The sequence below is a fragment of the Meles meles genome, chromosome 3 (genome assembly GCF_922984935.1).
Source record: "Meles meles chromosome 3, mMelMel3.1 paternal haplotype, whole genome shotgun sequence".
NCBI lineage: Eukaryota > Metazoa > Chordata > Mammalia > Carnivora > Mustelidae > Meles > Meles meles.
Window position 1 is genome coordinate 79431012 of NC_060068.1, and position 24398 is coordinate 79455409.

At 37.4% G+C, this 24398-nt stretch overlaps 1 protein-coding gene across 1 annotated transcript in view; it reads left to right on the top strand.

The window, feature by feature from the left end:
- Positions 1-476: 476 nt before the first annotated feature.
- AP3B1 (adaptor related protein complex 3 subunit beta 1) overlaps positions 477-24398 on the top strand; it is a 284643-nt gene continuing 260721 nt past the window's right edge. Inside the window, exon 1 of the mRNA XM_046000421.1 lies at positions 477-764. Within this exon, the coding sequence (XP_045856377.1) occupies positions 637-764 (128 nt within the window). The 5' untranslated portion in view covers positions 477-636. The remainder of the gene's footprint in view (positions 765-24398) is intronic.

Below are 24398 nucleotides of genomic sequence, written 5' to 3' on the forward strand. Positions count from 1 at the left end.
TCAAAGCTTTCAGTGGAACGAACACTTGTCAGTGGATCCCCAAAGGCACAATCTGGAGAGGTTTCCTTTAAGTGGAGAGATTTGGGAGAGGGCTTCGTGGTGACAGTTGTGAATGTAGGGCTGGAGGAAGAAGAGTAGAAATCTGCTCACAAAAGGAAAAGCAATCGTCAGGGATTTAGGAAACTTGATCAGGTGTGTTAACTAGTATTTCAGAAGAAGTCTGAATGCTACTGGTTTACAGCAAGAGTCAGGTAAAACTGACCGGGCTGGGGAGCAAAACGGACACAAGCAGTTATTTCTCTCCAAAAAAAACCCTTTAAAACCGGAGAGGCCCAGCTCGTTCCGCCCAAGACGTCCCTTCCGCACTGGGTCGGAGCCTCTCAGTCACTTCAAAAACCCGGAGAAAGTAAATCCAGTCAGGCCCTGGAGAGGCCGACGGTGGGCTCCGGCCAGCCTGCGCACTGGGCATGCGCAGGGGGTGGGCCGCCAGGTCGGTTTAGGGAGCCGTGACGAGTCCGGAAGCGGCTGCGCGCGCCCCTCCGCTCGAGAAGTAGTTTTGTTCCTGGTCCTCGGCACTGGAGCCCTTCAGAAAGAACCCTCGGCAGGACCAACCAGACCCCGGCCAGCACCGCAGCAATGTCCAGCAACAGCTTCGCTTACAATGAGCAATCCGGAGGAGGGGAGGCGACGGAACTGGGTCAGGAGGCGACTTCAACCATTTCCCCCTCCGGCGCCTTCGGCCTCTTTAGCAGCGATTTGAAGAAGTGAGGAGAAAGGTTTGGGGTGTGGGGTTGAGACTGAGGAGCTGGGGACCCGGGAGGAGCGGGCACCGGACTGAGCTCCCGGGAGAAGGGTGAAGTCGCCCTGGGACCGTACTGGGGCCGGGCGGTAAGGCTTCCCTCTGGGGGTGGGGTCGGGTCGGGTCATTGGGGAGTGGTGGGAGTCGTTGGAGAGTTTGGGGTGAGTGTGCGTAGGGGTCTTTCGTAGTTTTCAAACTTTAGTGAGAAAAGAACTGTTTGCAGAGCTTCAGGTCTCATTCCTAAGGACTCTGATTAAGTTAGTCTGGGCTGGGGCACAGAAATCTGAGTTGTGAACAAACACTTCTAGCTAATTTAATATTTGCTGGGTCAAGCGTGGAGAATGGGCGCGTTATGGTGAAAGAGGTGTTTGGGGAGTTAAGAGGGCGCGTTAGAGTGTTGCTTATGGGAAACTGTCCTCTGACCATGGAGTGTAGGAGCATGGAGGTCTTTTAGGCGCTTTATGAATGGACAAACCGTTCATACGAACATTCATGTTCTTGGGTAATATCCTTTGCTTTACAGGAAAAAAAAAAAAAAAAAGCTCAATTCCAAACAGAGTAATAAGCATACGAGTAGAGAATATTTAGAATTTGACTGTGAACAAACTTTGAAGTTTTACAAATTAATAACGTGAATTTTAAAAAATACTAAATAGTGTATAGTTTTTTAAAAAAAAGATTTTATTTGTTTTTTTGACGGAGAGACAGATCACAAGTAGGCAGAGAGTCCGGCAGAGAGGTGGTGGAAAGCAGGCTCCCTGCTGAGCAGAGTACCGGACGCGGGGCTTGATCATAGGACCCTGAGATCCCAGGACCCTGAGATCGAGACCTGAGCCGAAGGCAGAGTCTTAACCCATTCAGCCACCCAGGCGCCCCCAGTGTATAGTTTTTAAAAGCAAAATATTTAAGTACCATCGAAAACTGAAGAGAAAACCTCCCTGAACCTTTTGGTGGGAGGGGTTTTAAACTTACAGAATTCTGGTAACTTTGTATTTTATTGGAATCATTTTTACATTTCTCTTATATTTAATGTCTCATTACTCGTCTGGGGTCACATAATAGGCTGTCACTGGATTCATACTGAATTAGGTGAAAGCTGTGCTGATGGCTTTGCAGGTGTCAGAAGAGTAAAATTAAAATGTAATTTAAGTTGTACTAATAAAATCGGGTAGTCTGCAAAACTGCTAGTCTTTGACATTGGGGTTTAAATTTTGATTGTACTAAGCTGACTGAAATCTTATATACAGCATATGGAATACAGTTTTCTGCCCCCCCCCCCCCCCCCCCGCCTTGTTCTCAGGTAAGATAACCAATTTCTTTTCATTTTTCATTCAGTGTATTTGGATGATGGGTTGTTCTAATAGGAAGCTTGTTGTAGCTTTACACGTCTATTAGCAAAATGTTCAGTTGCTGAATTACCCTATAAGTCAGTATCAGTCTGTTTTGCCTGTGATTTACTTACAATTAATTTACTTTTATGGTTTGTTAACATCTAACACGTTTTTCTCTTAGAAATCTGTTTTGTCAGATTTGGGCCTGGTTTGGGGAAAGATGTACAGCTTTGACTAAGAACTGGTGAGGTGACCAAGCAGGTTGGATTTAAAATAAAAATAGCTAACATTTATGGAGTGCTTGTGCATTTGTGCACATTATTCTACATTTATTGTCTCATTCAGTTCTCCTTACAACCTCAGTGGCTTGTTAGCAGGTACTTATCTGATTCTGCTTTGCAGATGAAGAAATTGGAGCACAAGTGGTTAACTTGTCCAAGATCACAAGGTTATAACATTGGACTCTCTGAACTTGAACACAGACATTCTAATCTGAAAGCCCATTTTCTCAAGCACTTGGATATGCTGCTTATTACCTGATGAAATTTATGGTGCTTTCCTTAGAGAATGCACAGAACTCATTAAAAGTCTAAAACTTTGAAAAGTAGCAGTAGACAGTGTATTTCCTGGAAGCTTCCAGGAATAAGAAACATTTTGGCCATTGAGTTGCAACCTAGTGGGGTTGTATAGGAGCAAGGAGATACCTGAAAGGGGTCTTTTAATTTCTCTTGAGTTTACGTTCTTTTATAAAATCATGATAGTTCTTTTTTTTTTTAACTTTTTTTTTTTAAACCAAATGACAAAATTTATGTAAAAAAACTTAAAACTTACCCTGTTTCTCTGCTGTCATTTTTAAAATTGAGGTATAATTGACATACAACATATTAGTTTCAGGTATATAACAGTGATTTGATACTTGTACATATTCAGAAATGATCACTACAGTAAGTCTAGTTAACATCCGTCAGTATACCTAGTTATAATTTTTTTTTTTTTTTTTAGATTTTATTTATTTATTTTGACAGAGATCACAAGTAGGCAGAGAGGCAGGCAGAGAGAGTGAGAGGGAAGCAGGCTCCCTGCAGAGCAGAGAGCCCGACGCGGGACTCGATCCCAGGACCCTGAGATCATGACCTGAGCCGAAGGCAGCGGCTTAATCCACTGAGCCACCCAGGCGCCCCAAAAGATTTATTTATTTCAGAGAGAGTGAGTGTGAGCAGGAGGTGGGACGGGGGGGGGGGGGGCGGAGAGAGAGAGAGAGAGAGAGAGAGAATCCCCAAGCATACTCCCCACTGAGCACAGAGCCCAATGCAGGGCTTGATCCCAGGACCCTGAGATCACGACCTGAGCTGAAATCAAGAGTTGATCCCTTAACTGCCTGAGCCACCCAGTCGCCCCCTCTCTGGAACCATTCTTAACCACAATGGCTGCAAAGTGTTGATTTCTAGCTCTTTGACTTCCTCTCTTCTTCTCTTTGTCCTCTTGTCCTAAAGTTATATGTCCTTTGATCCTTCACTGACCATCTCAAGGATGTCTAAACACTTCTTCATGATGGAATTATTGATGATTTTGTTTTCTGAATTTAATCTTATTTATCAACCATTTTTGTTCCTTTCTCCCTTCAAATAAAACCAGAATTAGGGAATTTTAGATCATTTCAGAAAAACAGATCCTGTATATCATTATTGATTAATTAAGACTGTGTATTTGATTATTGGCTTCAAGATTTTCATTTTTTTCATTTAGTAAAGAGTTATTTTTCTTTGCATTCTTTTCTTTTGCAATTGTCAATATTTATTGCTTTTAGTTTTTTTCTAAGTTATTTTCCTGTTTTGCCTTAAAGAAGTTCTTTTGTCTTAACCAATTTGGTTATTTGTGTGTAATTAAAAATAATTTTAGTAACTTTTTTTCTAGATTAAACAATTTCTAGAAACAGAGGAAACCAGTTTTTCTTAACAATAGTAAAACTACTAAATTTCCAAATCTCCTTTCTTTTGAGAGTATCATGGTATATTAGAAAGAGTATTGAATGTGGAGTGAGGCAGCCTGGGTTTACATGCCTCTTCCCATTTGTAGTAATGTTTCCTTGTACAGGTTGCTTGATCTCTTCAAACTTAAGTGTCCTCTTTTTTAGAAAGGTTTGATACTTGCATATTTTATGAGGTTCTCATGAGATTGCAGAGGGGAAAGCGATTTCTAACACTGGAAAAGTGGTGGAAGCTTCACTGAGGTGGTGACATTTTAGGTCTTAACTGAGCAGTTTTTGCCAGGTGGAGCAGAAGGGGAGTTCCTCAGAGTTGCAAAAGAAAATGCATACTCGGATGAGACAGATTTGGGCATAAATATTTATTGCCCATTCCCATTAAAGCATGGGAATGGGCAAATGATCCCTCCATCCCCTTGCCCCAGGAGAACTCTTGTTTAGGAAAAAAGGCAGTTTAGACAAAACCTGAGAGAACACTGACATTTAAGATTGAATGGAAGAACTAGGGAAAGAGACAGTGCTCAGAGGGGTAGGACACCAGAGGAAGGTTAAAAAAAAATAATGGGTGGGGGGAGCTAAGAGGATTGTTAATAAGAAGAAATGACAACTGTGTTAGGAGTTGCATAATGAGGATAATTAGAATGAAGGCTGAAAAGAGGCCATTAGGTTTAACAATAAAGGATGACCTTAGCAACCAGTAACTCAGCAATATAGTACCTCCTCAACAACTTTGAAAGGTAGCATTCTTAGTTTCTGCTGAGATTGGGGTGGGCTTTTCATTTGTTTAGATTCACAGAGCTGATTTAGACCCAAACAGGGGGCTACAGTGTATTCCTGTAGTCATACTATGTCATGTAGTATGATGTAGTCAGTGTTACAGCAGTGTGTTTGTATTGCATTAATGAAGCCTGGCTTATTTTTTTTAACTTAAGTTTTATTTATTGTCAACTTTACAACATCAGCCATGAAAATTACGTATAACCCTTTAACCTTTTGTATCAGTGTTTATCAGGGAAGTCTTGTAGACAGATTACACGAGTCTGTGGTTTCTATGTAATTACAGCAAATTTAATGTTATCTCTGCCACTTGTTCTCTCATTCAGGAAGGCATATGGAAGTGCAGCTGAATAAAAACTTTTTAAAGGATGTTCTTGAGTTTACTCTATTAAAAATAAAGATAAACAAGTCCCAGATGTTAGTACTTTATAAATAATAACCTATTTTTTGGGGCATGCTAAAAAGAGTCATTGTATCTCTTAAGAGATTCCAAACGTTTTTGTGTGATTGTTTCCATTTTTTATTTATATTGTTATTATTATTATTTTAAAAGATTTTATTTATTTATTTGAGAGAGAGAGAGAGAGAGCACAAGAGAAGAGAGGTCAGCAGGAGAAGCAGACTCCCTGCTCAGCAGGGAGTCCGATGGGGGACTCGATCCTGGGATTCCAGGACCATGACCTGAGCCAAAGGCAGTTACTTAACCAACTGAGCCACTCGGGCGCCCCATATTATTTTTTAATTCAGGTTTATACTATATTTTTGTTATTTTTTCATTTAATGCATTTTTATAGTTACTGTTGTTCAAAGTGTTCTACTTTGTTTTCACTTGTACTAGTATTTCTCGTTGGTAATTTTATTTCATTCAGTCACCCTGTATTTTCAGGTTATGTAGTTACTAAATGAATATTTGTTGACTACTATATAAAAGAATCTATTGGGGCATCTTGGGGCTCATGTGGTTGAGCGCCAGACTCTTGATCCCAGCTTAGGTCTTGATTCCGTGGTTGTGAGTTTGAGCCCCAAGTTGGGCTCTGTGTTGGGCAAGGAGCTTATTTAAAAAAAAGAATCTATTTCATAAACTCAGCTATTATTAGGTAGTATAATTTATGTGAAGGAATATTCCCCCCCACCCCCCAGAGAGCATGTGCAGGAGGTGGGGTGAGGGGTAGAGACAGAGAGAGAATCTTAAGCAGGCTCCATGTGTAACATAGAGCCTGAGCCCAATGTGGGGCTCCATCTCACAACCCTGAGATCATGATGTGAACCGAAAGCAAGAGTTGGAGGCTCAACCAATTGAGCCACCCACATGTACCTATGTGAAGGAATAATTTATGAGTGAAGTGTTTGGCTTATATTTTTCTTCTTCTTTTTTTCTTTTTGAGAGAGAGAGAGAGCGTGTGCAGGGGGAGAGAGGTGAGGGAGAGAGAGAATCCCGTGCGTAGCTTGGAGTCTGATGTGGGGCTTGATCTCATGACCTTGAGGTCCTGACTTGAGCTGAAATCAAGAGTTGGACACCCAGCTGAGTGAGCCACCCAGGTGCCCCTATAATTTTTCTTAATAAATATTTTCATGGCCTTTATTCAGTTGAATGATTCAGATTCTATTGATATTTATTGTCTCTGTAACTAGTGTAGTTTAAAAAAATAAAGTGTGATTGATTTATTGGACCATCCATGGAAGGAAAAACCTTGTCTGGTATCCTTACTGTATTGTACAATATTGATATCTTATTGCATCACTCTGACTTAATTGTATATAGTTCCAGAATAGCCATTTTCTTCATGGCATTGCTTGAGTCTTTACTGTGTTAGGGTTAATTGACTTGAAAATGTCATGAAGTTTTGAGTGAACTTTCCAATCAGGATTTTTTTTTTTTTAAGATTTTGTTTATTTTATTTATTTGACAGAGAGAAATCACAAGAGAGGCAGGCAGAGAGAGAGGAAGGGAAGCAGGCTCTCCGCTGAGCAGAGAGGCTGATGGGGGACTCGATCCCAGGACCCTGAGATCATGACCTGAGCTGAAGGCAGCGGCTTAACCCACTGAGCCACCCAGGCGCCCTCCAATCAGGATTTTTAAAGTCTCTCTTCTAACTGTTCAAAGGCATATTTACTTGCAGATTTGGGATTATTCCATATGTGTATTTCATTCTTCTGTATTTTTAGCACAAAAATACAAAGCGATTATAAGACCTTTATGTTGTCTTTAAGAAACTTAAAATTTAGTTGGTGAGATAAGTCTGAAAGTGAGCTAATAGTATTATCAGTGTATCAGTGTATAGTTAATGTTAAATTGTATAATATGTCTCAACTTTTCAGTGTGCTATACCTACAAAAGGTATTTATTTTAAGCTTTCACTTACATTTTAGAAATAACGGGCCTTCACTTCTTTCTTCTGAAGAAAATAGAAATGCTAGAATTTTGAAATGTCAAACATTTTAGTTTGAGATGCTGGAAGTGTTGGAGCCCTGAGCTGTTAGCATATTATGAAGAGGCACAGGCTTCTCATTGTAAATTCTCTGTGCTCATAAGTCCAGATTGCAAGGATGAAAATACACTCCACTTAGGATTTCTATTGTATACTGTTGTCCTTCATTTGAAGGACATATGTCCAAATATATTATTGTCTTTAACAACATATTTGCCATGTTATATATGTAAGTTGGATCCATTTTTGTTTGTTTATAAAGGGCACATAAAATTCTAGGCAATTTCAGTATTTTATTGATTTTTGACTTAGTTAATTCCATGTGTTCCAAGATGGCTATTAATGGAAGAAGAAACTGTATAATGGTATCTGCATCACATTCCCAGCTAGATGAGCTGGTTGTTTTTATCTTCACATAAATAAGATTTCTAGTTTTATTAAAAGGACAACTACATAAGGATGGCCAGTGGTGCAGTAGGGTTCTTATAATGTAATTTTTGAAATATACTTTAAATCAAGTAAGATTTTACCACATTGAACAAAATGATGAAATACTGCCTGTAAGCAGATTCCTGCTTTCTATCAGATTATAAAAGTGCTCCATTTTATTGTTTAGCTTGCATCTCTTCTTGGAGATTTTATAATTTACTTTTATATTTTACCTTTTATAATTTTTTTAACTGACTTTTATAATTCTGACTTTTATAATTTACCTTAATAAATGTTCAGCCAAGAAATATTCATCTTTTGCTGGAGTATGTTAAGAGCATTGATCTGGTGAAATCCAAGGAGAAAATCTGGAATACTTAAATTCCAATCCTTACAGTTAAAATCCAAGATGTGACATATTTCTAGGCAGGTTTTTGTTTGTTTGTTTTAAATAAACTCTTTCCCAACTTGGGGATCAAGAATCAGATGCTCTACCAACTGAGCCAGCCAGGCGCCCGTTATTTCTAAAAAGTATTTAGAATTTAGAACAACGTTCCTAGAACAAATGATTAAAACAAACATAAAAAGGAGACAGATGGTTGGTTGAAATGTTCTTTTTTACTGCATGAAAAGTTACAAATGATCATGGAATGACAAATGTATTATAGTGAAATAATTTGACAGTATTGTAGCTGTATATATAAATGAACTACTGACAAAAACAAATTGCCTGTAATCCAAATTCTGAATTTAAAGTGAAGCACCCAAAGTAGAATAATCAAGAAGGAAATGATTTTCCCTTATTTCATATTATTATGAATAACGTTCATTTGTATATTTAGGTAAGACTTACTTAGCTTATCAGTTGGAAAGAGTTCATAGGTATAGAGAAATGAACAATTTATAGTAAGTGTCTGCTATTGATGGGCTGATTATTTATATTGCTGATAGGATCTGATCTATTTAGAAGGCCAGTGTCTTTAATCTTTCAGTTGAGCGAGTTGGCATGGTAGCTGGGCAAGGGAGAGAAGCATAAATAAAGCTAGTTTCAAATCCTGGGTTGGCAGAGCTACACATCACCCAGCTTTACTCTAGGAATGGGTTTTCTCAAAATTTCTTTAAGCCTAGGTAGGAATGTGGTAATGAAGGATGAGGGGGAAGTTAGTACTTTGAGGGCAAAGAGGTAGGTAGCAGATTGGAAGATGGGGGGCTAGATTGTGTAGGGCCTTTGGATTTTATTTTGAGTCAAAGGAGCAGCCAGTGGAGGGTTTTGAGCATTATGGACATATAGAAGTCATTCAGTTAAGTGCCCTTTGTGTACCAGCTATATTTCCTGCTTCAAAAAGCTTATAGTCTGTGGGGGTGCTTGGGACCTGCTTGTACATTTCCAATGTTTATTTAATAACTTAAAAAAGTTACCTAAGTAATTTACTGATTTAACAAATATGAATGTCTTCTGTATGCTAGGCATTGTTTTTGATGCTGGGGATAAAGTAGTGGAAAAAAATGTCTACTTTCATGGAGCGTATATTCTAGTGGAAGGAAGATGGTCAATAAAGAAGTCACTATATAGTTGATCATTTGATGATAAGGAGTGTAGTGGAGAAAAGTAAAGCAGAAAAAGAGGACAAAGGATTAGGATGGAGATTGGGTTGGAGTTTAAAATATCAGGGTCAGGAAAATGTACCCTTGAGAATTTGTTAATGGAGCACACACATGAAGGAAGTGAGCAAGTGATAAGCAGCTGTCTTGGGAAGACTATTTAGTCAGAAGAAATAGCAAATGTAGGGCCCCTGAAGCAGGAGAACATCTGACCTGTGTGAGAATCAACAGATAGGCCAATTTGGCTGGAGTAGAGTGAATGAAGAAAAAGGGGGAAGTTGGTAGTTGAGGAGGTCAGAGAGGTAAGGAACCAGTTTGCATAAGGCTTTGTAAATCATTGTGAGGACTCTGATTTTACTCTGAGTGAGAAGGGAAGGTATTGGAAGGTTTTGAACATAGAAGTGAGGTGATACAATTTAGCTTTTAAATGGATTGCTTTGTCTCCTGAACTAGTAATAGACTCCAGATCTAGGGTACGGAGACTGACAAGGAGACTGTTGCAATAATCCAGGTAAGTGAAGATGGTGACCAAATCAGATTGGTGTTAATAGAGTGAAGGGGTTAAATTCGGGATTTATTTGGAAGGCAGAACCAATGAAATTTGCTAATGATTTGGGTGTGGTATGTGAAGGAAGAAGATATCAAGGATGAACACAAGGCTTTTTGCCCAAATAGCTGTTAAGTTTGAAATTTGCTGTCAACTAAAATCCAGAAGTGTGAAAAGGAAGTTTTTAAAGGAAAGCGGAATCAAGAGCTTGAGCATGTTAAGTTTGAGATGCTTATTAGATGTCTAAGTGGACATAATAAATAGGCAGTTGGGTGAATGAGTCGGAGGTTTCAGATTAGAGATCTATATTTGGGAGTCATCAGGTTATAGATGGTAGTAAATTCCATGGATTGGATGAGACACCAATGGAGTGAAGGTAGGAAGAGAAAAGATGAGAGTACTAAGCCCTGGGGCTATTCCTGGGAGCAACTGGGTCAAATAGTACCAATAGTGTCAAGTAAGACGATTACTGACAAGTGGGTTTCGGATTTGTCCATGGAGGATTTTGGTGACCTTGACAAGTAGTTTAGGTGCAGTAGTGGGGCTGAATGCCTGAGTGGACTGGGCTTGCAAGAAAAGAGAGGACTTGCTGTTAGTATGTACTGGAGCAGAGAAATGGAGTGGTACTTGGAAAGGAATGTTAATAAGTCAAGGGATTTTTTTTTTTTTTAATGGGAAAAACTGTATTACCCTGTTTGCTGATAGAACCATCTGATGTAGAGGAGGAAAAATTGGTGATGTAACTGGCGATGTTACAAGTTAAGTAACAAATTTATTTGATTTAAAGACTCACTGGACTGATATTTCTTATCCTTATAGGAAATTTAGCAAATACAGATGAAAAAATAACAACAGATGCAATACGTACATATGAATATGAAATAACAAAAACAGATGAAAAAAATAACAACCCTAATTTAAATATCCAGATAGAATCCATTAACATAATATAGATATTCCCTTTTCTTTTTTCTTTTTTTTTTTTTTACTTTTGCATGTATGTATATTATGTATTTTAAAAGCAAACTGTATGCTTTTGTAGTGTAATATGGTGTTACGTTTTGTTCTTTTTATTTGCTAGTATATGGAGTCTGTTCATTTCTTTTTTTTTTTTTAATTTTTTTTTAAAGATTTTATTTATTTATTTGACAGAGAGAGATCACAAGTAGATAGAGAGGCAGGCAGAGAGAGAGAGAGGGAAGCAGGCTCCCTGCTGAGCAGAGAGCCGGATGCGGGACTCTATCCCAGGACCCTGAGATCATGGGGCGCCTGGGTGGCTCGGTGGGTTGGGCCGCTGCCTTCGGCTCAGGTCATGATCTCGGGGTCCTGGGATCGAGTCCCGCATGACCCGAGCCGAAGGCAGCGGCTTAACCCACTGAGCCACCCAGGCGCCCTGGAGTCTGTTCATTTCTTAAAGTGATAGTTCTTTTAGGACAGATTGTAATTAAGCCACTAATTTGTAAGAAGCACTAAACTTTTAGAAAAGTGAACAATTACTATAATACAAATGAGATTATATAGTTAAATTTCAGATATTATTAAATTTCACACTATTGTTTTACTGAATCACATTTCACAAACATTTCAAACTACTGAATTATATGGAGTATCTTTAATTTGCACCACATAAAAGTAAAAGAAGTTAACAAAGACTAGGTGAATTCTGTTTGGATATCAAGGATTTGGGAATGATGATTTTAGATGGTATAGGGAAGTAAAAATGTGTTTGTTTTAAGCTTTTTATTTAACCTTCAGTGTTGTGGATATTCTGTTACTTTTAAACTGTTCTTAAAGGAAGGAGTTCCTTTCTCATTTTTCCTAAAAGAAGAGGAACTTATGTATGTCTTGCTTAAACAGAAACCAAATAAAGAGTGTTTCATGAAGGAGATAAGTGGTGAGCAGTATGAGCTGCTGCTGTGAATAGGCCAGTAAAATAAATTCAGAGGAAGTTTTTCTTGGACTTAGTGATAAGGCACTTGTTGGTGACTTTGGTGGTAGTGCTGACAATAATGTAGGGAAATCAGATTGCAGTGGATTGACAAATGGGTGAGAAGTGAGTAAAGAAAGGAGCACCACTTCTCCAAAGAACTTTGGCTTTCATGGAGATGAGAAAGGGTAGAATTATAGGAACATGGAATCTAAGGAGCTTTTTATTTTAAGGATTGAGAGTGCTGAGAATACTTAAATGCCGATTGGAAGGAGGCAGTAGAGAATGGTGTTGGAAAACAAGAGAGATGGGTCTAGAGCATGATAAAGAAAAGGAGGAAAGGTTGGAGGCCAAATGTATAGTCTTTTGTTAAAAAATGAGAGGGAGGGCTCCTGGGTGGCTCAGTGGGTTAAGCCGCTGCCTTCGGCTCAGGTCATGATCTCAGGGTCCTGGGATCGAGTCCCGCATCGGGCTCTCTGCTCAGCAGCGAGCCTGCTTCCCTCTCTCTCTCTCTGCCTGCCTCTCTGTCTACTTGTGATCTCTCTCTGTCAAATAAATAAATAAAATCTTTAAAAAAAAATAAATAAAAATAAAAAATGAGAGGGAAAAAATGGCTGGATCGCCTGATGAGTGGGAGAGGAAGTGGTAGGGATGAATATTTTAGAAAAAGTCTGAAGTAGTTGGTAGAGACAGTGGGGAAGGCTTGTCCTGACAGAAAACCAGGAAGGCTTGTGGGATGATATTGAGGGGTTGCCTAGTAGAGGTTAGAAATCATTGATTTATACTGTCAACAGTCTGATCTTTTTCTCTAGTAGCACTCAGCAGTCCTTTCATAAATATGAAGAAAATGGTCAGTTCGTATGGCAGGATTGAGGTTTAGCTAGGTGGGTGCTATGAATGACAGTTCAGCAAGAAGTTGAGGATATTGGTAAGAAAGATGCTGAACTACTTAAAGATGGTATCTAAGCTGGAGTGGGAAGAAAAGTTAAGGTAGTAGAGAGCTGATCGGAAGAAAATAGAGTATCAGGGGACCAGAAGTGTTTAAGAAGTCAAAGGACTAGATGGTGTGGGAATAACTGAATGAGAGTGCTGGAAGGAGAGGAGACTGATCAGAAAGAGTTGTATGAATTTAATATTTCAGAATAGTTTTGGGTGTTCACAAGGTTTGGGTATGATTTAGGGTATGACTGTGGCAGTTAATGGCTGAAAGTTGCCTGGAGCTGAGAATCAGTAAAAATGATTAGGACAGGAATTTAGAAATCAGAGTATTGGATGGGCTTCCAACTGGATGTTAAAGTCACTCAGAATAATCACCAGTGGCTAAAATGTCTTGAGTAAAGAGTAGCAAATCACAATAGCAAGGATAAAAGAAGTAGTTAATCTCAATGGTGTTTATTTTTGAAGATTTTTTTGCTATGAATGCATTAAGTCTAGTATCAGAAATAATGATTTCTTCTGATCCTCCCTTTCCCCCTTATTTATCAACAGTGAATATCATTGTTTCCTTTACACAGGGACTGTTAGAAAACTTAGAGCAAAATTTGTGGTGTGTGACTAGCAAGTGTAGGGAGCTTTGTGGCGTATTAGCCTTACTCTTGCTTTTATTTATTTTTTTTTCTTGCTTTTATTTTAATTTCCTTATTTTTTCCTTTCCCCATTAAAATTTTAAAGGGTTGCTCTCTATTATGAGTAATTGAATAACCCTCTTAAAGTTGGGGAACAGGACAGTACATAACTAAATGTACGTAAGTAATTATGGGAGACAATAACAGTTACTTTTTTTTTTTTAAAGATTTTATTTATTTATTTGACAGACAGAGATTACAAGTAGGCAGAGAGGCAGGCAGAGAGAGGAGGAAGCAGGCTCCCTGCTGAGCAAAGAGCCCGATGCAGGGCTCGATCCCAGAACCCTGGGATCATGACCCAAGCTGAAGGCAGAGGCCTTAACCCACTGAGTCACCCAGGCGCCCCTAACAGTTACTTTTGATACTCACTGCTCCTATTCCATGCCACCATTGCCATATTATGTCAAGCCTTTATTGAATGGCTTCTCTGTTTTGTCTCTTCTTGGATTGGGGACACAAACCAGCATTGTAATAGTAGTAATAACAGTAATAATACCTTATATTTTTAGAGTACTTTCGTATTACGTAGTTTTCTGGCCATCCATCCCATATGCCTCAAGAATTCGTAAGTTCCCTGGTCTTCATAGTAACATACTAGTCCTGTCTTCTGTCCTGCCTGTGGAATCTTGGTGACAGAAGTAAGTCTAGATTCTTTCTGTTCAAAATCACCCATTGTCGATAGACTTGGTACTTTTTTTTTCCCCATCCTTAAACCCCACACTGCAGACATCTTTACATTCTCCTTAACCCAGGCTTCTTTTGCCTTGATTATTTGCATCAAATGCAAGGTGCAAACAGACCACTCTTCTGCTTACTAGATACTCTTAGGTTCACTTGTTTTGGATTCCACCTTCGGTTTTTATAGGACACCATGCCTACATACTTGTACTATTTCTCCTTTTTTTTGAGTTCTGTTATGATCCCATATGTGTAATTATCTGTAGGGTCTCTTAGTTTCCAAAATAGAGAAGTAGTTTGCATGTTGTCTGGGTTCGTGGGTGCTATTCCCTCATTCTTCCCTGGCTTTGGAACTCCAGGACTTTTATATTTGTTCTTTGAAAACAGTATTCCATTGGTCATATATTAGTTTGCAAAACATTTTCTTCTTTTTTTCACGAGGACCCAATTTTAATAGTGGCTTATATGACATTGCAGTGTTTGTTAAATCATAAAAACTGGTTTAAAAATGTGTTGCATCGGGACACCTGAATAGCTCTGTCAGTTAAACATCTGCCTTGTGCTTCGGTCATGATCCCAAGTCCTGGGATTGAGTCCCAAGGACTAGCAAGCAAGGCTCCTTGCTTAGCGGGGAGCCTGCTTCTCTCTCTCTCTGCCACTTCCCCTGCTTGCACTCTCTCACTCTCTCTCTCAAGTAAATAAATAAATAAAATCTTTAACACCCCCCACCCCCCAAAACATGAACATTACAACCTGGGATAGGTAACTTCATATTTGTCTAACAGTGTTCTCATTTAAATTTAAACTAATGGTTAATACATTAAATTTTATTGATAAAATACTACATTCACATATTCATAAAACCAGGGCTAGGAGGCCCTTAGAAAATTCCTATTTGAGGTGTCAGAATGCTAACATTAAGGAAAAAAGTTAATACTTGCCTAGTATCAAATGGAATAAGGAGTGCTCCAGGATATTGAAGGAGACAATGGTCTGTGAAGGCTTGGAGCTGCTGGAGAGTAGGACTTTGATTTAGGCATTGATATAAGGAAGGAAAGAATGAAGAGTGTTCTTTTCTTTTTTTTTCTTTTTTAAAAGATTTTATTTTTAAGTAATCTCCACATCCAGTACAGAGCTCAAATTCACACCCTGAGATCAAGAGTTACATGTGCTACTGACTAAGCCAGCCAGGTACCCTGAGGATGAAAGATGTTCTTAGTAGGGTATGATACGGGTTCACAGTATGAACGAAGGTAATGTATTTTGCCTTTTTTTTCTGACAACAGTGAATGAAGCAGTATGGATAAAGAGGGGAGTTCCTGGAAAAGAGCAGTGGAAAATTTGAGAAGTAGTTGTTAGACTGTGAAGAAAATTGAACTTTAACTTCTGTTCTAAGAATAGGAGTTGATGATTACAAGTGACTTTTGCTGTGGTGTTTTGGGAAGATTAATCTGGAGTTGTATGGAGAATAAATCAGAGAAAAGAATCTGGAGGCAGAGGGGGACCATAATGGAGGTTGTTATAAAAGTCCAAGAGTAATGTGATGATGATTTGGAGTCTGTTGGTGTAAGTGGGTATGAAGAGGAAGGAAGTTGTGAGCACATTATGAAAGGGGAACTTAGAGGTTTTACTTATTGGATTTGGTTGAGGGGAGGAAGGAATTGAGAAGTGAGGGTTTTTAGCCACGCTAGAAGAATGTGGGAACTGTTGACTGAAATGGGAAATGGGGAAAGGTTGAGAGGACCTTTGGGAAGGAAAAAGACATTTTCATTGGTGATGTTGGACTGTAGTTAAGAGAGATCAGGAGAGATCAGAACTGTCAGTGTATATTTGGAAATGTTTTGAGGTGAGAGAGCAGTACTTATTGTCTGTGACTAAATGCACTTGTCATTAGATTTAATGAAATTCTGTCAAAAATCTGTTCTTGAGATAGGTTTGTGGTAATAGGAAAGGTCAGTGTAACATTGGCCCAGAAATATTTGGGAATGAAAAAAAGGTAAAAGCATAGTATCTAAAGAACATTAGCCCTTGGGGCGCCTGGGTGGCTCAGTGGTTTAAGCTGCTGCCTTCAGCCCAGGTCATGATCTCAGGGTCCTGGGATCGAGTCCCGCATCGGGCTCTCTGCTTGGCAGGGAGCCTGCTTCCTCCTCTCTCTCTCTCTCTGCCTGCCTCTCTCCCTACTTGTGATCTCTAGCTGTCAAATAAATAAAATCAAAAAAAAAAAAAAAAAAAAAAAGAACATTAGCCCGAAATATTGTGAGTAGTTAGATTACTAAAGAAATACAAATGGCTTCTAGTAATCAAAGGAATGCAAACATACTTCCTATTTCCATATATGAAATAATAGTGTCCATAGAGAGTAGTTTTTGTTATATTTTTATGTGGGATACCACAAAGTGGGCAACTGTGTGTCATTGTCCAGAAATTTTGTTGAAATCTTACCCAGTCCTTGAAATCCAGAAGCTTGGGACACTCTTCTGAATATATAAACTCAAAACCATTGGGGGCAGTAAGAATTTCACACACTTTTATGTACTTTAATAAAATAAAAATAGATGACTCTTATTTAATAGTACATATTATAGAAATGCTAGGGTTAATTGAAAGTAAATTAAAGTTAGAAACACATAGTTCTCATAATTTCTATCTAACCTATTGCTGATATCTAACAATATCAGCAATTAAAAAATAATAGATTGGTTTTCTTAAGATGATTGGATACTTGAACATTTCTTCAAAGAGAAAATGTGCCTGAAAGTCAGAGATGTTTTTGTTTACACACACACACACACACACACACACACACACACACACGCGCGCGCGCGCGCGCGCACGCAGAATGCTGTATATACTGGTACCTTATATATTTCTTTTTTTTTTTTTTTTTTTTTTTTTAAATATTTTATTTATTTATTGGACAGACAGAGATCACAAGTAGGCAGAGAGGCAGGCAGAGAGAGAGGAGGAAGCAGGCTCCCCGCTGAGCAGAGAGCCCGATGCGGGGCTCGATCCCAGGACCCTGGGATCATGACCTGAGCCGAAGGCAGAGGCTTAACCCACTGAGCCACCCAGGCGCCCCACCTTATATATTTCTTAACAAAGGATTTTGGATGATAGTCACCACAAATGTTTTTTTCTTACTTTCTTTAGTATTCGTAGTATTTTGAAACCTTTCATTAATGTAGTAAAAAATTATAAAAATTTTCAGTGTGATTTGGTCAGTAGTATGTTTTATATTTCAAAAATTTAAAATCACATAGAAATAATTTTTTGAAGAGATGACACTCTTTTTAAGAGATGGCAGAATTTAAAATAATAATGTAAATTTAGGTGATTTGTACTTTTAGATTCTATTTCTGTCAAATAGTAATTTATAGGACCTTTTTTCTTTTTCAAGGCCTACACAGCCAACATCAGGAAACACGACTTTTTAAAAAAAAGTGTAAAAAATACATAACATTAAATTTACGTCTTAACCCCACCTACAGTTCAGTAGTGTTAGGTATATTCACATTGTCATATGATAGATCTCTAGAACTTTGATGTCTTGTAACACTGCCATGTGACTTCTGAAAACTAAACTTTTTAGTGAGATTTTCAAGTGCTTCAGGGACAAAGCTTATCTAAGGTAGAGATTGCATATTGGTTTCCTCAATTCCCTACACAGAAGGCTGATCCAAACTCATCAGATGGAAAACTTGCCTTCTGTGGCCTTGGAAAATTGTGTGTGTGTTTTTTTTTAAGAATTTAAAAATTAATCTAGCTTTGAGTTGGCATATCTTATTAACATAGTTGTAGAACACTTATATTTATTCTACTATAGTTTATGAATTTCTTGGAGGAAAATCTAATACTAATACTCAAACTTGATGCACATACTGACTCTTTGGCATGTCTGTGTTTATGCCCATCTGTTACTGTGGCACCATGCCCGTTATTGTGGGGGCATGCCAATAGCAGTGAGGCATGTGAGCCAACAAAGATGAATTGTTTGGATGGAATACACTGTTCTGTAATACTAATTAATTTTGAGCTGATGAATCTACATGAGATAAAGTTAACCAAATACAGTCAAAGTAATGTCAGTGAAAATAAAATTTATTTTGACTTATGCAGAAGTGTATCACAGATGTTTTAGACTACTATTGAGAATAGTTAGAATTAGTGTTCATTATGATTCCAGGGATCAGTTTTCTTTCCGTAAAAATTGTGAGTTTAAGAGAAAAAATATACAACAGTTCTCCTGTGGTAGATTATTGACTAGAGAGGAAGTACTGTGGCACTGGCAGTTACAGATCTTATTCTTACAGGATATTACTTTATAGTTTTTGAATTATAACAGAAGTTGATGGCAATGTGGTAAATGGAAGAATGTTGGATTTCAAAACAAGATTCACATTTAATTTCTTGCTTTGCCATTCCCTAGTTCTGTGGTGGTATACTTAAAAGCTGTGTGAGTTCACAATTTCTTATGTCTGTATAATTTCCTGCTTGTATGCTGTCTTGTATTTCCTGAGCTTCAATTTTCTTATCCTGGCAAGTGGGATTAATAAAGCCAAACATGTGTCATAGAGACTTTGTTGTCCTAAAATAATGTGGTGTTATAAGTTATAGAAAACAATACCATTGTCAGGTAGCTAAATATATTAATTATATGTTAGAAATGCAAGGCATATTAGTAGCAAGGTAGAAGGTAGTGTGGAAAATACATAACTCTTTCCCATACTCTCAGAGATAACTGCAAATGAGAAAGTTCTTAATGTACCCTTCCACGAAATTTTTAAAAAACATAATGATAATATATATACTGTTCTCTAATGTGTCTTGCTTATCCTTTAATACATCTTGGAGGCCTTTCCATATTAGCATATGAAATCATGTCAGTGTTTTTTTAAATCACTATATAATATTTCTTACTGTTCCCTTTATTTAATCTCATTTTGAGGGGCATTTGATTGATTTCACCTTTTGTTAAATATAGGCAATACGCGACATAAGCTTTTGTGAGAATTTATCTATTTGTAGTAAAAATTTCTAGAAATAGAGTTGTAGGTCAAAGGTTATTGCATTTTAAATTATGATAGATATTGCTAAATTACCTTCCAGATGGGTTGCACCAGTTTTCTCCCTCCACCACCAGTGAAGTCTGTTTCCCTTGCACCTTTGCCAATACTGGGTACCATCCAATTTCATAACATTTGCCAGTCTTAAAGTGCAAAATGTTATTACATTGAGTCTTCATGATTGTGAGTGTATTAAGTCTTTTTCTTCATATTTATTGGTTTATTCTTTCAGTAAATACTTTTAAGTGTCTTTTATCCATTTCCCTGTTTGTCAGCTCTTAATTGATTAGTTAAGGCTCCTATATAATTTAAGAAAATTACTCATTTTTTACTTAGTTGTGGCATTTTTTGCGTGTAAAAGTTTGAAACTTTCTGTTTATATATTTCTTTTTTTGCTTCTGAGACTCCCCCAGTCCTTTTTCTTTTATAGAAAGTGGCATTTTGGTTTATAGTGCTCTTCAACAGTGAAATTTTTCCTTGTGCCAATCAGTTTTTTTGTCTCAGCACATATAAACTCAGCTGGCTCAGTGCTCTGTGAGATTTTCTTGAAAACTTTAAGGATGAGTTGTCATATTCTGGAAGACATCCTAATGTCCTGAGCGAAAGTAGAATTTACTTTTTGCTGCCTTTCAAGAAAGCAAGTAGCTGAGGTCATTGATAAAAGGTTTGGCAAACATGGAGACTTGCTGTGATATATGTGTGGCATCATGGTTTTTTAAAAAAACTTGGATGCATGGGTTGTATACCTAGAAAATGTAATCCTAGTTTTTAATCTTTATTGGGTCATGGAGCCTTTTGAGAATCCAGGGAAAGCTTGGAGTTTTTCTGTTTCTAAGGAACATGTTAGTGTGTAGCAAATACTCATTTATTCTTTAAACTAATATTTATTGTGTGCCTTTTATGGGCCTGTAAGGTGTTAAGTGTGCTTGAGAAAACAACCATAGCCTTCATTTATAAATCCTTTGTAGATCTTCTGTTGGATCCTCATATATCCAGGTTTGTTTTTGCCATAGTATCTGCAGAATTTCTTTGGTTGACTCCTTCTCCTCATTTGAGACCTCAGCTTAAATGATTACCTACCCAGAGAGGACTTTTATGATCACCCAGTCTTACTTTATTTCATTACCCTATTTTAATTTTTTTCAGTACTACTATATGGTGTTTCTCTCCACTTTTGTTGTTTTCCTTCCTTTTTCCTTCCCTCCCTTTCTTTCCTTCTTCTATCATTTCTGTCATTCCTCTTACTCCCACCCATTCTGTGTTCAAACTTAGAATGTAAGTCCCAAGAAGTCAGGGATACCAGTATTTTGAACAGATTCTGGGGCATGTGGATATTGAATTAATGAACTTGCTAGACATGGTAATGAGTACTTTACAGTGATCTCATTAAGTCTTCATTACAACATATTCAAAGTACATACTAACCTTATTTTTTATTGATTTTTCTCTGTAAATAAATCTTTTAAAAAAAAATTATCATTTGGTCCTTTACAGAAAAGTTCTGCAGACTTTTTCTTAAGGAAATGTCTTTTTTTCTCTGCATACTTTTAAGATTTTTCTCACTTCTTTGATTTTCATCAGCTTGACCACACTATGCCTAGAGTGGTTTTCTCTGCGTGTGTGTGTGTGTTTTCTGTTTTCTTCAGGTTTTAAAATATGTGGGCTTATGTCTTTCATTACTTTGGAAAAATTCTTAAAATCTTAATTGAAAGGCTGGGATATATACCATACCTCTGTACTTGCCAGAGACTTGAATTCCAACTCCTCTACATAGCAGTGCATAGTTGCTGAAATCCCTGCACAGATATTTAGCTTCTGAACTGTTTTTTGCTGGATTTTCTGGAATCATGCCCTGTGAAAATGTAGATGAGTACTTGAAGGGATTTTTGTGTATCTTTTCATTGGTTCTCTCTTTTGTAATTTTGTCCTTCAAGTTCCATTTCCTTTATTACCTATAAATTTCAACATTTGTCTCCTCAGTCTGTTAAAACTGCCATTTCTTGTTGAGTTCTAGTCTCCCAAATGGCGGTTTGGGAAATATATTCAAGGAAAAAACTGGTGTAAATAAGGAGTTCATTTTGTTGTCTGCTTCTCTTCTTTGCAGGATTTTGTCCCCTTAAGTCCTGACTGCATTGGTTGGTTGCTCTCTAGTGCCTTCAGAAAGTTACTTATTTCTTCCAGCTTTTATACTTACTTTCTGTGGCAGGTTTAGTTTCTTACAGACCCATGGGCAGATGTGGAAATCCCTGCAGTGTATTAAAAACATAGCAACCAGAATGATTCTGTCACATATATCAGATCATGACTCTCCTTTAGTCAAAGCCCTCCCGTGGTTCCTTTTTTCATTTGGAGTAAACATATTATTTACTCCCCTTTCATTGTCTCTTTTGCCTAGAGTGCTCTTCCTCCATACCCTTCACTCCCAGTGTCTGCATGACTGACTCCTTTACTTGGAAATCTTGGTTCAGATGTCTCTTTATTTAGCTTACTCTGACCACCCTCTTTAAAATTGCCTCCTCCATTTCCTACTGCATTTTCTTCCCTCTGCTCTATTTTTCCCTCATATCACCTCATGATTTAAAATTTATTTATTATGTTTGTTATTTTGTCTCTTTTAGTTATTAGGATGAAAACTCTATAAGGGTGAGGATTTTGATCATTTTTGTTCACTGGGGTGGCACAAATATAAGTGGTAGCCAGATGAGAGTAGAGTTACAGAATCTGAGAGGGGAGGGAATTTAAGATGGAGGAGTAGTAGTTAATTATATCAAATGTAGAGGAATAATTTAAAAGTATTCATGGAATTTTTGCATGGATTTTTAAATTAGGAAGTTGTACCTTTGTGAGAGAAGTTTTAATGGAGGAGTAAGAGAGAAGAAAATTACCCAAGGTTGAAGAAGTGGTGATGGCAATTGTACACTGTTCCTTTTTTAGTTTTGTGAACAATATAGAAGGAAAAGTTCGTATTTACTTGGATAATTTGTGTTCTTTTTTTAGGGGGTTAATAGATGGATGAATAGGTAGTTGGGAGTTTTTGTTTTATTTACTCTTGTATTATTAAGTCAGTACTTTGTCCCCAAAACTATATAGTGTTTTGAGTGTCATTCAAGGAAAGTATAGGCCATAAATGAAGTGTAAGTTACTAATAAGTTTTTATGTTGTGCACATAAATGTATCATGAAGACCATTCCCTTTGGCTACTTAGCACTAGAAAAAAGTAAATTCTGACTCTTGTTCCCAGCTGTTTTTTTTTTTTTTTTTTAACATACCTATTTGTACAGTGTAACATTTAAGTAGAAACATTTTTCATTTAAGTGGTTCATAAAGCATGCAGAGGTGCCTGTGTTTTAGAATTTTTTTTATTTTTTTGGCAGGGCTTGAAAAGGCCCACCTTCCTCTCAAAGATTTGATATGTCGTTTGGGGGACATACCTCCAACTGGAAATTGTTATTCCATGTTACTTTCCCTAGTCCATCATTCCTGGGTTTAAGTTTCAGATGTTGCTTTTTATGGTACACAAATTTTGGTGAATGTTTTGAGGAAAAAGAAGGTGATTGTGTATATTGCAGTGCTTTCAAACTGATGAAAGAATTATTATTTTTTTCTTTCAAATTTCTAGTCCATCGTGGATCTTCTGTAAAATACAATAAGAATTAAATTACTGGAAAAATGGAATGAAAGAAAGCATGCAAAATGCAAGCCCCAATTTTTTTTTATTAGATTCAAAAGATATAACATTATACTGTTGAATTATTGTCAAGTTTCTAGCTTTGCTTGCTTTCAGTTTCTGTACATGTCTCCTCATGGATTAGTAAAAAGAATTTGTGGATTAGAGATGGTTCTTGGACTGAACTTTCTTGGATCACACTTTGAGTATCACTGATACAGTGTATAAGGCTATATAGTCTTAATCATTCCCTTAATTCACATTCTTTTTAAAAGGAGTGAAAGATTTAAATGAATTATGGATTATAGACATTTTATTATTATTTTTTTAGTACTTTCTACACCCAACATGGGTCTTGAACTCATGACCTTGAAATCAAGAGTTGCATGCTCTTCTGACTGAGCTAGCTAGGTGCCCCTGGATTATAGATTTTTTTTTTTTTTAAAGAAAAGAGGTAATTTATACAATGTTAAAGCTCTCCTACCTCTTAAGTTCTTATGTATAATTGGTAACATTTTGCTTTTTGATTATAGGTGATGTTTTTTACTGGCGCTGATGAGAGTGACTTTCTGGTAATAGTAAGATATTCTCTAATTCCAGTTACATATTTTCCTTTAAACTATAAAAAGATATATTTTGAAAATGAAAGGAAAAGCTATACCACTTATTACCACAAGATGTCACTTATGTAAAAATAAAGCTGGTATCCTAGTACTCAAAGCTGGAAAGCTGCTGGTCAGTAGGTAAATAAAAAAGCAGGTAAATTAAAAAAAAAAAAAAATTGAAACAAGTATTGTTTTTCACCTGTCAGTGAAAGTATTGCCAATTCAGCATTATTTGAATCAACTCTCTTAATGTTTAGCAGAAGGAATTTCTTAATTTCTAAGATTAATGAACTAAGTGATACATGTTAATAGGCCATATTTGAATCCAGATAAGGAAGGAGGTAGACCTAAAATGACCCTATACGAGTGTACTTATTTTGAGGGTAAATGAGGTGTGTTCTGTTTTGTTTTGTTTTTTGAGGTATTTGGTTTTTTTTAAAAAAGATTATTTATTTGTCATACAGACAAATAGAGAGAGACAGACAGAGAGAGCAAAGGCAGGCAGAGGCAGAGAGAGAAGCAGGCTCCCCGCTGAGCAAGGAGCCGATGTGGGACTCAATCCCAGAAGAACCCTGGCATTATGGCCTGAGCTGAAGGCAGTGGCTTAACTGACTGAGCTACCCAGGTGTCCCTGAGGTGTTTGTTTTAACTCTCCCAAGCCTTTACTGTTTTGGTGACAAAGGGGAATTTGAGAAGAAATAATGTAATTTGTATCAGAATTTTTAATAGTTTTCATGATACACCTGTGTGAAGTTGAATATTACTTCAAGTTGAAGCAGTGCCTGGGGTATTTCTAGTATCTTCTCTGAACCTCAAACTTACTATCGGCCTGTGTTAAAACAAAAAATACTTATATTTGTTGTTGAAGACTTCATTAAACATGAGCTGCAAAACCTTGGCTTTAATATTGGGATCTTGTTTTCTTACTTTTAATT